Here is a 13,360-nt window from a genome sequence, read left to right on the forward strand (position 1 = left end):
GTGCCAGCTGCTCGACCTTTCCCAGGGTACCTCTATCCCCAGCCATTTCCACTTAGCTTCCAGAGCTACCAAATGCAAATTTAATCATGTCTGTCACTCAACACAGTTGTTAATATTGCTTCAGCATCTGGTTTACCTGGAGAGTAACCAATGAACCTGGTTTACTGGGACTAAATGCTCCCTGGGATGCCAGCCTTTCAGCGTTCCAACTGGAAAAGTCCCAGGCAAACTAGGACAAGTTGGTCACCCTACTCCCCCACTAGGCTGTAGTTTCCATGAGGGCAGGGATCTTTTGGGGCTTGTTCACTGTCACAGTCCCAATGCCTGGCAGAGTAAGGCATAAAATCAAGTTGTTTTTCGCAGAGATACAAAGTGAACATAAATACTCACCTTCGGAAGTATCCCCTCAGACCGATCAGAATGACCATCATCAAAAAACCTACAAATAATGAATGGTGGAGAGAGTGTGGAGAAAAGGGAACCCTCTTGCACTGTTGGTGGGAATGTAAATTGATAGAGCCACTATGAAGAACAGTATGGAGATTCCTTTATAAACTAGGAATAAAGCCACCATATGACCCAACAATCTCACTGCTGGGCATATACCTTAAACCATAAGTGAAAAAACATGTGTCCCAGTGTTCACTGCAGCACTGTTCACAGTAGCCAGGACACGGAAGCAATCTACGTGTTCATCGACAGATGAATGGATAAAAACATTTTGGTACACATACACAATAGAATATTACTCAGCCATGAAAAGGAACACATTTGAGTCAGTTCTAGTGAGGTGGATGAACCTAAAGCATGTTATACAAAGTGAAGTTAAGTCAGAAAGAGAAAAACAACCGTCATATATTAACACATATATATGGCATCTAGAAAAATGGTACCGATGAAACTATCTGCAGGGCAGGAATAGAGATGCAGACATAAAGAAGAGACTTTGGACAGCAGGGGAAGGAGAGGGTGGGAGGAATTGAGAGAATAGCATTAAAACATACACATTATCATATATAAAACAGGTAGAGCTAACGGGAGAAGTTGTAGGGAGCTCAAGGCGGTACTCTGTGACCACCTCAAGTGGGGTGGGGGAGAGGCTCAAGGAAGGGACCTATGTGTGCTTACGGCTGCCTGATTCATGCTGTTGTATGGCAGAAGTCAACACAATCGTGTAAAGCAATTATTCTCCAATTAAAAATGTTTTTAAAAAATACTCACCTTTGTTGGTCTAGCAGCTCACATAGGGTCTAGCACCAAGTGGGCGTCCAGGTAGTTTTTCCAGATAGGAAACTGTTTACCTGACTCCCGTTTACCTGACTCCTAAACTGTTTACCCAAACTGCCTTACTCAACCAGCTTGACCTGACATCAACACCACGGCTCTAATGTCTTTGAAAGGAAACAGCACTCTGGGGTAGGTTGCGGGGCTTTTGGCAACCACATTACATGTAAATCCCTATTCTAGATTAGGTTGTTGTTTCTGGCTATGCACACTGATCCCACAGGACCTACTTACATATCTATTTATTTATTTACTTGGGCTTCCCTGATGGCTCAAGTGGTAAAGAATCTGTCTGCAATACAGGAGACATAACAGACATGGGTTCAATCCCTGGGTCAGGGAGATCCCCTTGAGAAGAAAATGGCAACCCACTCCAGTATTCTTGTCTGGGAAATCCCATGGACAAAAGAGCCTGGCAGGCTACATATACCTCCATAATGTTGCAAAGAATTGGACATGACTGAGCACACATGTGTGCGTTTATTTACTTACTTATTTTGACCGAGTTGCGTAGCACACAGGATATTAGTTCCCCGCCTAGAGATTGAACCTTGAACCTGTGTCCCCTGCAGTGGAAGTGCAGAGTGAGTCTTAACCACTGGACCTCAAGGGAGGGGCTGCCATGGGACCTCTGTAACATCCCCTTTGACACACAGGTGGAGCAAGTTGTGGCTGAAAGGGACTGCTTTGGGGTACTGCACAGGTCAAGTCTGCACCCCGCCACTTGGGCAGGTCACTTCTCTGAACCTCTTCTTCTCATCTGAAGACTTCCCTGGTGGTCCAGTGTCGAAGACTCCATGCTCCTAATGCAGGGGACCCCGGGTTGGATCCCTGGTCAGGGATCTAAATCCCACATGCCACAATTAAGAGTTCACATGCTGCAACTAAAACATCCCACATGCCTCAACGAAGATCAAAGATCTTCCACAACCAAGATCCAACATGGCCAAATGCATAAAGGTTTTCAAAAAAGAACTCAGGCTTGCCCTTCTTAGCTCATAGCACCACTGAGGATCAAATAATATGTAGAAATACATTGCAAATGCTAGAAGACTATCTAGATGTGTTTATAATTTCTAGTTTTCCCCATCCACTCAATGCAACCAGCATTTTTTTTTTTTTTTTTTTTTTTTTGGCCTCACCACATGACTTGTAGACTCTTAGTTCCCGGACCAGGGATGGAGGCTGAGCCCCAGCAGTGAAAGACGTGAGTCCTTAACCACTGGACTGTCAGGAAATTCCCAGATTAATTTTCTAGTTCCATAAAAATCTTAGGACAAGGACCAGAGAAGTGGGCAACTAAAGACAACAACTAAGACAGCCTTTAGGTGGATTGAGTGAAGCCAGAGATGGGAGGTAGGATGTTTTCGCTGGCAGGGAAAGAATAAAATGTTCCCTCGCTAAGCTGTTTGGAAGAACCTGTGGAATCCCCAACAGTTGAGACCATTCTTTTCTCCACTCCCCAGCACGAAGAGAGTTGACCGGCAGAAGAAAAGATCCAGGCCACATAATTCACACAGGCTGTTCAGAAGGAGCCAAGCTATCAAGCCCTTTGCCTTTTGAATACTCAGGCACCTAAATAAAACAAAAGCCTCAAGTCTGTGTTACTGAAGTGCATAAATATGACCTGATGGACTTTCACTGAATTTGGAAGGCATGCTGGGGATAGTTGTTATTGTTTAGTTGCTCAATTGCGACCCCATGGACCGTAGCCTGCCAGGCTCCTCTGTCCATGGAATTTTCCAGGCAAGAATACTGGAGTGGGTTGCCATTTCCTTCTCCAGGGGATCTTCCCGACCCAGGGATGGGACCCACTTCTCCTGCATGGTAGGCAGCTTCTTTACCACAGAGCCATCCGAGAAGCCCATGTTGGGGATCTTCTGTCTTAATATAAACTGTGAAAATGTCATAATATATACTGTGAAAATATAAACTGTGCATGTGTGCAATTAATCTGGGGGAGCCCTAGGAGAGGTGTCAAGGAGTTGGGTTATTGTCTTCAAAGCAGTTGAAAGTGATACACAAAGTGAGCCCTGTGTGGCTTGCTCGTGGGGAGAAAGATGCCCTACATATCAAAATTCAGCGGAGCCGAGATAACAAACTGGTTTCAAATCCAAGCCTTAAATCAAAAGACTTGAGTGCATGTCAGGAGAAGAGTCCTTTCTGTCCCCACAGGTTTGAGATCTCTGGCTGAGAGCCCGGTTGGAAGACACTAGTTAGTTTGTTCTTTATTTTCATCTGAAAGTTACAGGGCTACTTATCAACAAAATGACTGTCCGAGCAGCAAAATCCAGTGGTTTCTATGTACAGGCCCATCCCTGGGGTCCTCACCTCTGGAGGGGCCTCCGCCCCCAAGGCCTCAGTGGGCTTCTTCCCAGGCCTCTAGGAAATAGTCACAAAGACGCAGGGGATGAAAACCAGCCTGTCCTCGGCACCTGCTTTCATCCCACAGGGAGGTGGAGGCTGCTGGTGGGGGACCCAGGCCTAGTCTTGGGGTAGCGGGTGTGGGGGGCCTCTCTCTGGGGAGCCCATCCTTCCCGCGCCCACCTCCTGGGCAGGCTCTCGTTGGACATTCCTGGGACTGCTCTGGCAGGCTCACGAGTTCCCACTCTAGCCTTCTTTTCTTTCACATTGTGATTGGAACACCGCAGTGTCCCAGCCTTCTGGGACCACTCCAGAATGGGTCTCATTCTGGAGACCACGATTTGTGCTGTGGAGCCTCTTCACTTGTCCCTGGTTTTTTTTTTTTTGTACAGAAACAATACTCTGGATCGGACCTTTTTTCCTTCTCCGCTCAGGAAACAGAAGCAGCTCAACAGGTACAGTTCTGCTGGTCAATCTGCTTCCGGCAGGGTTCCATGGTGACGGCCACGCCCACCCCACTCCGGCCAGAGGTCATCCGGGTCACCTCGCTCCAGGTGTCCGCGTCTGGATCATAGCACTCCACGCTGTCCAAGAATGTGTGACCGTCATAGCCCCCTGCAGGGAGGGCAGGAGGGGTGGTCGGTCACTACTCCAAGGGGGTGGGGTTGGGGAGGGGTAGGAAGGAAAGAAGCATGTGAAGCCCTCCTACTGAAAGGGGCTAGGTGGGCTTCTCCGCCCAGGCCTTACCAAGAACGTAGATCCTTCCCTGGTGTACGGTGATGCCCAGGGCGCTTCGCCGATGCTTCATGGGGGCCACGAACGTCCACGTTTCTGTCTCTACGTCGTAGCGCTCCACGCTGTTGAGCTGGTCCTGACCGTCATAGCCCCCCGCAGCATAGATACAGTTGTGCAGGACGCAGACTCCTAAACCGGGAGACACAGAGGAGGTGACTCCAGGGCCTGGGGCCCCAGCCATCACCTTCTTGGGGGGCACACCCTCCCCTCTCCCTTCCTCCCCTCTCCTGATCGACCCTGCAGAAATAAAGCCAAGAGCAAGCAGCAGGAGCTCTCTGAGTTTCACTCCCAGGGTCAGGCGGGTGCTCCTCCTGGCTCCCCTCCCCACGGCCCCCTCCCACCTGCTCCGCTCCGGATGGTGTTCATGGGTGTGATCATCCGCCACTCGTTTCTCTCTGGGTAGTAACACTCGGCTGAGTTGAGGCGGTTTGTCCCGTCGAAGCCCCCGACCGCGTAGAGCAGACGGTTGAGGACAGCCACTCCCACCCCGATCCTTCGTGTCAGCATTGGGGCCACCAAGTGCCACTCGTCCCCCTCCGGCTCATACCTGCCACAGAAAGCAGCGATGACAATAGCAGCCCCAGCCAACCCGGGACACTGGCCCCCACGGATATTCCCCTGTGTTGGTTTTTCTAATTTTATTTTATTTGGGTTAATTTTAAAAATAATTTCATTTGGCTATGCTGGGCCTTCCTGGCTACACAGGCTTTTCTCTAGCTGTGGAGCCTGGGCTCTAGAGCAGGCAGGCTTTAGGAGTTTTGGCTCCAGGGCTCCTAGAGTGCTGGCTGAATAGTTGTGGTGCACCGGCTTATAGTTGCTCTGAGGTATGTGGGATCTTCCTGGACCAGGGATAGAACCCACATCTCCTGCATTGGCAGGTGGATTCTTTACCACTGCAACACCTGCGAAGTCCCTCACCTGAATTCTTCAATTCTCACAAGGATTCCCTACAATGCAAGTTATCAGTAGGTCCATTTTCTAGATGAGGAAACTGAGGTTCAGGGCCGGCCCCCCTCTGCTCAAGGTCACTTGCACCTCTGCTGGACTCAAATGTCCCCTTCAGACCACTGCCTAAGCTAAGTGTTGTATGAATGCAGGAGACACAGGAGACACCAGTTCAATTCCTGGCTCGGGAAGATCCCCTGGAGGAGGAAATGGCAACCCACTCCAGTATTCTTGCCTAGAAAATCCCATGGACAGAGGAGCCTGGCAGGCTATATAGTCCATGGGGTCACAGAGCAGACACAACTGCGTGAGCACGCAGGCAAACACAGGGTCACCGTGCAGTTGTTCTGTACACAGACTGCACACTGCGCAAGGGCGCCACATCAAGGGGCACCTTTCACGGTAACAGACCTCGTATGTGTGTTTCTTACAACCACGTGGATAGATGGCAGGGAGGTGTCATGTTTTAACAAAATTAGCATATTAACATTCCAACAGTTTCAAACTGATGGAACTTTTTCCAAATCTGCTAATAAGTCGTTGTATGGGCCTGTGATGGCCCTGTAAACAGTTCCCAGGCCAAGACACATCATCCAGGGTCATGACCATACATCTCCCAGGAGTTTAGCCTCACCTTGAGGCTTCCACTCCCGGAAGGGAAGGCACAGAGAAAAGCACTCCACAGTGAAAGGAAGACTTCCCTGGAGGTGCAGTGGATAAGAATCCACCTACCAAGGCAGGGGCCGTGGGTTCGATCCCTGTGTCTTCGATCAGGAAGACTCCTGTGCCGTGGAGCAACTAAGCCTGTGCCCCAAGTACTGAGCCCACATGCTGCAACTACTGAAGCTGGTGGACTCAGAGCCTGTGCTTCACAACAAGAGAAGCCACTGTGACAAGAAGCCTGTGAACCACAACAAAAAGTGGCCCCGGCTCACAGCAACTAGAGAAAGCCTGCGTGCAGCGATGAAGACCCAGCACAGACAAAAATAAATAAATAAATATTTTAAAACCCGAGATCCCAACGGCATGGGGCATGTTAGCAGCGGAACCCCCGGATCCCACGCCTCCTGCCCCCGCCACTCACCTCTCCACACTGTTGTGGTGGATACAGCCGTGGGAGCCGCCAACAGCATAGATGTGCCCGTCGATGACGCCCACCCCGATTCGGTTGCGGGGCACGCTCATGGAGGCGCAGGGCGACCACTGGTTGGTCATGGGGTTGTAGCAGTCCAGGGCGCTAGAGTCGGTGTTCCCATCGGGCGAGTTGTTGCGGCCGCCCACGGCGTACAGCAGCCCGCCCACCACACAGCCCGCCAGGCCGCTCCGGGGCACCTGCAGATCCGCCAGCCGGAGCCAGGTGCCATCGCTGGGGTTGTAGGCCTCCAGGTAGCTGAGCGACTGGCGGAAGTAGCCGCCGGCCGTGTAGATGAGGCGGCCCACCTTGGGTGCCCGGCAGGGCATCACCTGCGTGGGCTTGTGCAGGGTGAGCTCCTGGAAGATCTTGACCAGGTAGTCCTTGCAGCGGGAGTCCGACTGCAGGATCTCACACTTCTGCAGCTGCATCTGCAGGAAGTGGGGCGTGAGTGAGTGGCAGCGCACCGCCCGCAGCAGCGCCTGCACGTAGAAGCGCCGCTGCTCGCAGTCATATTTGACCCAGTTGATGCAGGCGTGGAAGACCTCGGACTCGCAGCGCACATTCAGGTCATCCCGGCTGATGAGGGTCGCCAGCTGGCAGTGGGACAGGTTGAAGAACTCCTCTTGTTTGGCCACCTGCAGAGGGCGACAGCGTCATGGGCTGACTTACAAGTCTCTCTCCACTCCCAGTCCCCAGCCCCTCTCCAAGCCCCTGCTAGGACCTTGGACAAGACACTCAATCTGCCTCTGCTAATCTCAGCTTCCTCAGGTGTGAAATAAGGCATTCGAGGGACTTCCCTGGTGGTCCAGTGATTAAGAACCCACCTGCCAATGCAGGGGACATAGGTTTGATCCCTAGACTGGGAAGATACCACATGCCTTGGGGCAGCTAAGCCCGTGCGCCATCATCTTGAGCTCTTGTTCTAGAGCCCGTGCTCCACGACAAGTGAAACCACTGCACTGAGGAGCCTGCTCAGCGCAATCAGAGAAGAGGCCCTGCTCACTGCAACTGGAGAAAGCCTGTGAGCAGCCACGAAGACCCCGCACAGCCATAAATAAATAAAAATTCAAAGAAGAAGAGAAACAGGCATTTGAATAGTATGAAACTCTCAGTGTGTGAGGATTCAATGAGTTAACACTACATGCCAGGCATAGGGCAGGTAAGTGCATAAATGGGAAAAAGAAACAACGTACCTCTTAGGTTTTGTATCATTTTGTATCTGAACTGTAAGAATGTTACCCTTTTCTTTTTTTAATGAAATTATTTTTTCAAAAAAGCAGACTGACTACAAAGGAAATAGCAACAGAATATGTTAGAAAGACAAAAAAATTCAGGCTTGAAGAAAGCAGCCTGAGTGGCAGTGTTGGCCCACTACCTTCTAATTGTGCCACCTTGGGCAAAAACCTGAAACACTCGTGCTTTGGTTTTCTTCCTCTATAAAAGGGGGATTATATTAGTTGCTAACTCATTAGCAGGGTTATTGCTAAAGGAAATATTTCTTGTCTGGCACTGGTCTATATAAATAATTTCAGTCACCTCCACATCAGCGGATTCCCAGCATCCTGTTACCCCAAGCCAAGGCAACCCCCTGATACCGGTGTTGTGCAGGTCAGAGGGACAACCCTGCTCTTGGGCCACCATCCTGGAAGCCATAAGTCCTAAGATTAATGTCAGATCTACTTGGGGCATCTGGTCAACCCTCAAGATGGTAGAGAAGGAGAGTCATGGAGACCAGGGGTAGTGTCCACCTAGCTGGTCCCAGCCACGAGAGGATGATTTTAAAAATTTCCAGGAAAGGGGAGTTCCCTGGTGGTTCAGTGGTTGGGACTCAGCGCTTTCATTGCCAGGGCCAGGGTTCAATCTCTGGTCGGGGAACTAAGATCCTGCAAGCTGTGTGGTGTGGTCAAAAAAGAAAAAAAAAAAAAAAAATTCCAGGAAGGCACTGCAAAGCATATCTCCTTCTAGAATAGCTGGGAAGACTCAGAGATTTCAAGGCTGGAAATCACTTAGAACAGAGGCTGGCCCACACCAAGTACTCAACAAGCACTCATTTTCTCTACTCACAACTTCCTCCACTTAAAAATGAAAATGAAACAAAGATTAGTATGAGCACAATACTTTGTGGACTAAAGAAAACATGTGTAAGGGTCACACTGGCAGTTGACAGCATGTCACGGGTGTTCAATAAATATTTACTGACTGCCTGGAACGTCAGGCCCTGCTCAGGGCACCCTAGGGTGGAACTGCTGTCAGACACTGCCCTCTGTCCCCACCTTTGACCCCAGGGAGCCCAGAGACCCATGAAGGTCTCACTTTCTCCAGCTGTTTCCCAGATTTGTGGCAGATATGTAGACTGGGAGCTCAACCCTATTTTTCTCCATCTCCTTGCCTTGACCCTTCACCTCTCAAGGGGAGACAGTGATGACCACCTGTCTGTCCCCTGGTCCTCCCAAGGCTGCTCTGAAGCCCTGGTGCCCTGTCCCAGTCCCTCACTCACCTCCCCGAAGTGCATGTAGATGTATTCCCGGGCACGCTGGTGCAGCTCTGTACAGCCAATCTGCTCGGCAAAGTTGGCGATGCCGATGGCGTTGCTGGGATCCAGCTGCTGCACCAGGAAGTCGCTGCAGGCGCGGACCACGCTGTCGATCTGGTACATGACAGCACCGTTCATGACATGGAGCACACACTTCTCCCCCATGGAAATGGACGCGGTGTAGGCGAACTCAATGAGCCGCTCCATGACCTTTGGGTGGATGCCCTCGATGGACACCACCTCCATGCCCTGTTCCCGCAGCCCGTTGGTGAACATGGCCTTGAAGACGGGGCTAGACGAGGCCAGCACCACCTTGTGGGCCATGAACTGGGCGGCGGGCGCGTCCTGGTACTTGACCTGCAGCGTCACGTCGCATAGCTGCTGGCTGAGCCGCAGTTCGTTCATGATGCCAAAGGCCTGCTTGGTGTGGTCCTCCAGGGTATAGCTGAAGGTGCGGTTGCCATGCTGGGAGGGCGTCACCTCGGCCTTGCACTCGGTGGAGGCGTACATCACCGTGTCCCCTGCCCCCTCGGGGCGCTGTGATCTCAGGGGCAGGAATTGGGTATGGGCCCCGGGCCCGCTAGGCCTGGGTTCCGGCTGCATGGGGTTCCAGGTGACAAGGGACACCACCACTGGCACTCAGGGGCCTGGAGGGGGAGAGCACAGGGCTGGGGGCTAGGCCTTCTTTTCTAAGATAAAGTGACTCCTAGACCAGTTTTCCTTCCCAGGCCAGGGTAAAGCAGTGTTCATTTGTGCTCCCTAACTGCCCATGGCCTCACCAGTCCAAGGGCCCACCTTAAATCGTAGGTCACATGGTGACCCTCCCCTGCTCAGAATCCCACCCGCCCCCCCCACTCCCTGAGGCATGAAGAGTAAAACCAAACTCTTCAATGGCCTGCAAAGCCCTTCACAGTCAGCTCCCGTCCACCTGTTCCCTTTGCCCATTCTGTTCCAGCTCTCTGGGGCCCATCCCTTCTCACAGCATGTCCAACTCATTCCTTCACTCGCCCCATCAACACTTCTCGGGCATGTCCTGTGTACCAGCTCTGTTCTAGGCACCAGGGACACAGCAAGGAGCCAGACAGACATGCATCGAGCCCCTCCTGAAGCCAACACTGGGCAGGAAAGTGTTCACCATAAGTGAAATAAGCAAGGCTTTAAGGCCATGAAAAAACTGACAACAGCATTGTGACAGTGTGGCGTGCCGGTGTTGTTTTAAAATCAGGTGGTCCAGGCCTGTCTTGGAGCTGAGACTAGAAGGATGAACCCATGAAGGGGCAGGGGTGGGGGTGGGGTGGGGAGGGGTGTTAGCTTTCCAGGCAGAGGGAACAGTGAGTGCAAAGACTCAGAGGCAGAATGAGAGCCGACCTGGAGAATCAGGGAAGAGTGTGATGAGAGAGGAAGACTAATGAAGGGAGGGTGCCTGTGAATCCTGTGGAGTCTGGAGGGTCAGGGCAGGAGCTGGGTTTGGAAAAGTCAAGCAAAGAGGAGGCAGGGGATCTACAAGAGGTTCTTCATCTTATTGTTCCCTGGGCTCCACTCACAGTTACCTCCTCTCTGTTTTATTTCCATCACACCACTTGTCAGGAATGGAAATCAGCTCCTTTGCTTGCTTGCTGATGGATGAAGGGTCTCTCTGGCCCTGAGCCCCAGGATTCAGAGGGCAGGTAGCCCTGTGTAGGTCAGGGTCCTGCCCACCCTCTCCTGTGCCTCCCCTGCAGTCCGCCTGGGGCCTGGCACGACGCAGGGGTCAGTAAGCTGTGGCTGGCTGACTGCCCACTCCACTGTGCCTGCCAGAGCACCCTGCTCTTCCACCGTGCCCTGGACACTGCTTGGCCGCCTCTCCCCAGCCGAGGCCCGGGCCTGCCCCTTGGTCTTTAGCCAAACGGTCAACGGTGCCCCCTGGGCACTGGACACTCCCCCACCACCCCCAAGAAGTGGTAAGTGGGGGACTGCGCATGTCCCGCCGGCGCAGCCAAGGCCTAGAGAAGGGAGGAAGTGACCCCGCCGCGGCCTTTCCATCGCAAGCCCCGGGGCGCAGACCAAGGTCCCCCCGCCACAAACGCCCCGGAATCCCCGGGCTTCCGTCCGCGCGACGCTTCCTGGGCCTCTCGCTCCCGGAATCACCCGCCGGTCGCGCCGTCCAACAAAAGGTCCGGACTCGAGCCGCGCCCTCCTGGCGCTCCGCGGAGCCGCGGGAAACCCCGAGGCGACCGGGCCCCGCATCGCCCAGTGCTCCGGCCGCCGGACACGGTCGCAGAGCACTCTAGACCCTCGGTGCCCTCAGCCCGGGCGCGGGCCGCTTCACTCACCCCGCCATGGCCGCGCTCGGGCTCCGCCTCCGTCGCCCAGGCCCGGGCGCCTCCATCGCAGCTCGCAGGGGGGAGGCGCGGAGCGCGCGCAGGTCACCATGACTAAGCAGAGCCGGGAGCCGGCCGTGTCAGAATAAAAGTCCCCGCGGGCCCGGGCCTCGGGCGGCGGAGACGACAGCGGGCCGCTCCCCCACCCCCTTCCCCGCCCACGCTCGCTGTTGCCCAGTTGCGCAGCCCCACAGCGGCGTCCGCAGCGCCGGTAACCGCGGTGGGGCCAAGGACCCAGCCCTGGGCGCACCCAGCCCCCGAGGTCGGAGCCGCCTAGAATCAAAGCCCCGGGTTCGAGGCCCAGCGCTTCCCTGCATCCTGGATCACCGGATACCCCTCCCCGCCGCCGCCTGCGCGTTCACCTGCGTAGCCTCCGATACTCTCACCGCGGGGTGGGGATGCCTGGGGGCACGGCGGTGGCTCCGGGCACGTTGGTGCCACCCGCGCACCGAGCTTCCGGGAAGCCCGAGGGGCCTTGGCCTGGCCCGGGGGCGGCTCCCGCCTGACTTTAGTTGTTGAAGACCCGAGAGCGCTTCCACCGTCCGGGGCGGCTGGGGAGGGGGTTGTAGCTGGGCGGCGGGGCCTGTGGGGTCGCGGCCGTCGAGTGGGGGGTTAGCCTCGGGACGCCCGAGAAGGAGGCGGGAAGAGGGCGGAGAGGGCGCGGCGGGGAAGGAGTCGGGATTCCCCGCCCTTCCCTCAGGTGCCCGGCGCCTTTGGGCGAGGAATAGGGCGGCGGGCAAGAGCGCACGGCTAAGCGCACCAGGCCCGTCCTTCAACCCCTTCGCAGTCCCTTCCATCCGCCGGGTTTCGTCGTCTCAGCGCGGGTCTGCTTTCCACGACCTGCTCTTCTTTTAACTCCACACAGTGCAGGCCTCACGTTCAGGTGGCCGAAGGATCCAGGCGGAGCTGTCTACCTACCTACTGGGGTTTTTATTGTTTTTATTTTTTATCTCCAATCTGGAGGCGCGAGGAGCTCGCAGTTGGGAATTCGAACTCCGGCTCTGCCACTCTCTACCTCTGCGCGGGTGGACCCATAATTTAACCACTGCATGCTTCAATTTCCTTCCTCGTAAAATGTTCATAGGGCTTCCGTGGTGGCTCAGTGGTAAAGAATGCTTCTGCAATGCAGGGGACACAGGAGCGATCCTTGGGTCAAAAAGATCCCCTAGAGAAGGAAATCGCAACCCACTCCATTATTTTTGCCTGGGAAATCCCATGGACAGAGGAATCTGGTGGGCTACAGTCCATGGGGTCTCAAAGGGTTGGACACCACGTAGTAATAGATGTTAATAATAAAGGCACCTACCTGGTAGATTATTGGGAGAACTAATTGAGAATGCTAGCGCTCAATAAATATGAAGGATTGTTAATTTTCATGGAAAGTGATACTGATTTTCTATTTATGCTCTTTGTTATATAAAGTTAACTTTTAAATGTATGTGGGGTGTTTTTTTTTTTTTTTTTAAGAGTCCGTCTGTATGAGACGCTAGACTGAACAGATACTGGTCTAAGGAAGGATTCCACCTGCCCTCCGGAGTGAATTTGGAAGATTCTGCCTCCCTGCGCTGGGTCTGGGATTAATCCCACGCCGGAGAAGGCTGGGGTGGGGTTTCTTGCTTCTCCTCCCAAACCAGAGGCAGTGGTGAAGCTGTGGTTCTGAGTGGCTCCAGAGGTGGCGCCATAGCATAGCCGCCAAATACTGTACGGGGAGTGGCTGACGCTGTGAGCAAACCCACACCCTTCTCCACATGCCAAAGGAAACCTCTGGTATATCTCAAAATTAACATCTACAAGCCCTGAGACCCAGCAGTGACATGTGCAGTAATTTATCCAAGGTACCCTTGCACACGTTTAGGAGGATGTATGTACACAGATGTTTACTGCAATACTGTGTTTAAATGCCAAGTGTTGGACTCAACAGTTGTGTGCATCCCTAGGGCCCTG

At 53.5% G+C, this 13,360-nt stretch overlaps 1 protein-coding gene across 2 annotated transcripts; it reads right to left on the bottom strand.

Moving 5' to 3' along the window:
• Nucleotides 1-3,486: 3,486 nt before the first annotated feature.
• Nucleotides 3,487-12,637, bottom strand: KEAP1 (kelch like ECH associated protein 1). Of its 2 annotated transcripts, none has more exons than XM_061150294.1 (6): nt 11,779-12,637; nt 9,021-9,703; nt 6,473-7,158; nt 4,785-4,990; nt 4,396-4,572; nt 3,487-4,263 (listed from the first exon to the last, which is right to left on the bottom strand). In XM_061150294.1, the coding sequence occupies exons 2-6, from the start codon at nt 9,657-9,659 to the stop codon at nt 4,097-4,099; spliced, it is 1,875 nt and encodes a 624-aa protein (XP_061006277.1). In that variant the 5' UTR covers nt 9,660-9,703; nt 11,779-12,637; the 3' UTR covers nt 3,487-4,096. The 2 variants fall into 2 exon arrangements, with proteins under 2 accessions (XP_061006277.1, XP_061006276.1); XM_061150293.1 differs by lacking the exon at nt 11,779-12,637 and adding an exon at nt 11,369-11,470.
• Nucleotides 12,638-13,360: the final 723 nt, after the last annotated feature.

The sequence above is a fragment of the Dama dama genome, chromosome 9 (assembly GCF_033118175.1).
Source record: "Dama dama isolate Ldn47 chromosome 9, ASM3311817v1, whole genome shotgun sequence".
NCBI lineage: Eukaryota > Metazoa > Chordata > Mammalia > Artiodactyla > Cervidae > Dama > Dama dama.

Coding starts and splice junctions, on each gene's coding strand:
- KEAP1 (XM_061150294.1), bottom strand. CDS start 9,659: ATGCAGCCGGAACCCAGGCCTAGCGGGCCCGGGGCCCATACCCAATTC. Junction 4,573..4,784: donor CACCATCCGGAGCGGAGCAG/GTGGGAGGGGGC, acceptor CTCCCGGTTTAG/GAGTCTGCGTCCTGCACAAC. Junction 4,264..4,395: donor GGGAAGGATCTACGTTCTTG/GTAAGGCCTGGG, acceptor CCCTCCCTGCAG/GGGGCTATGACGGTCACACA.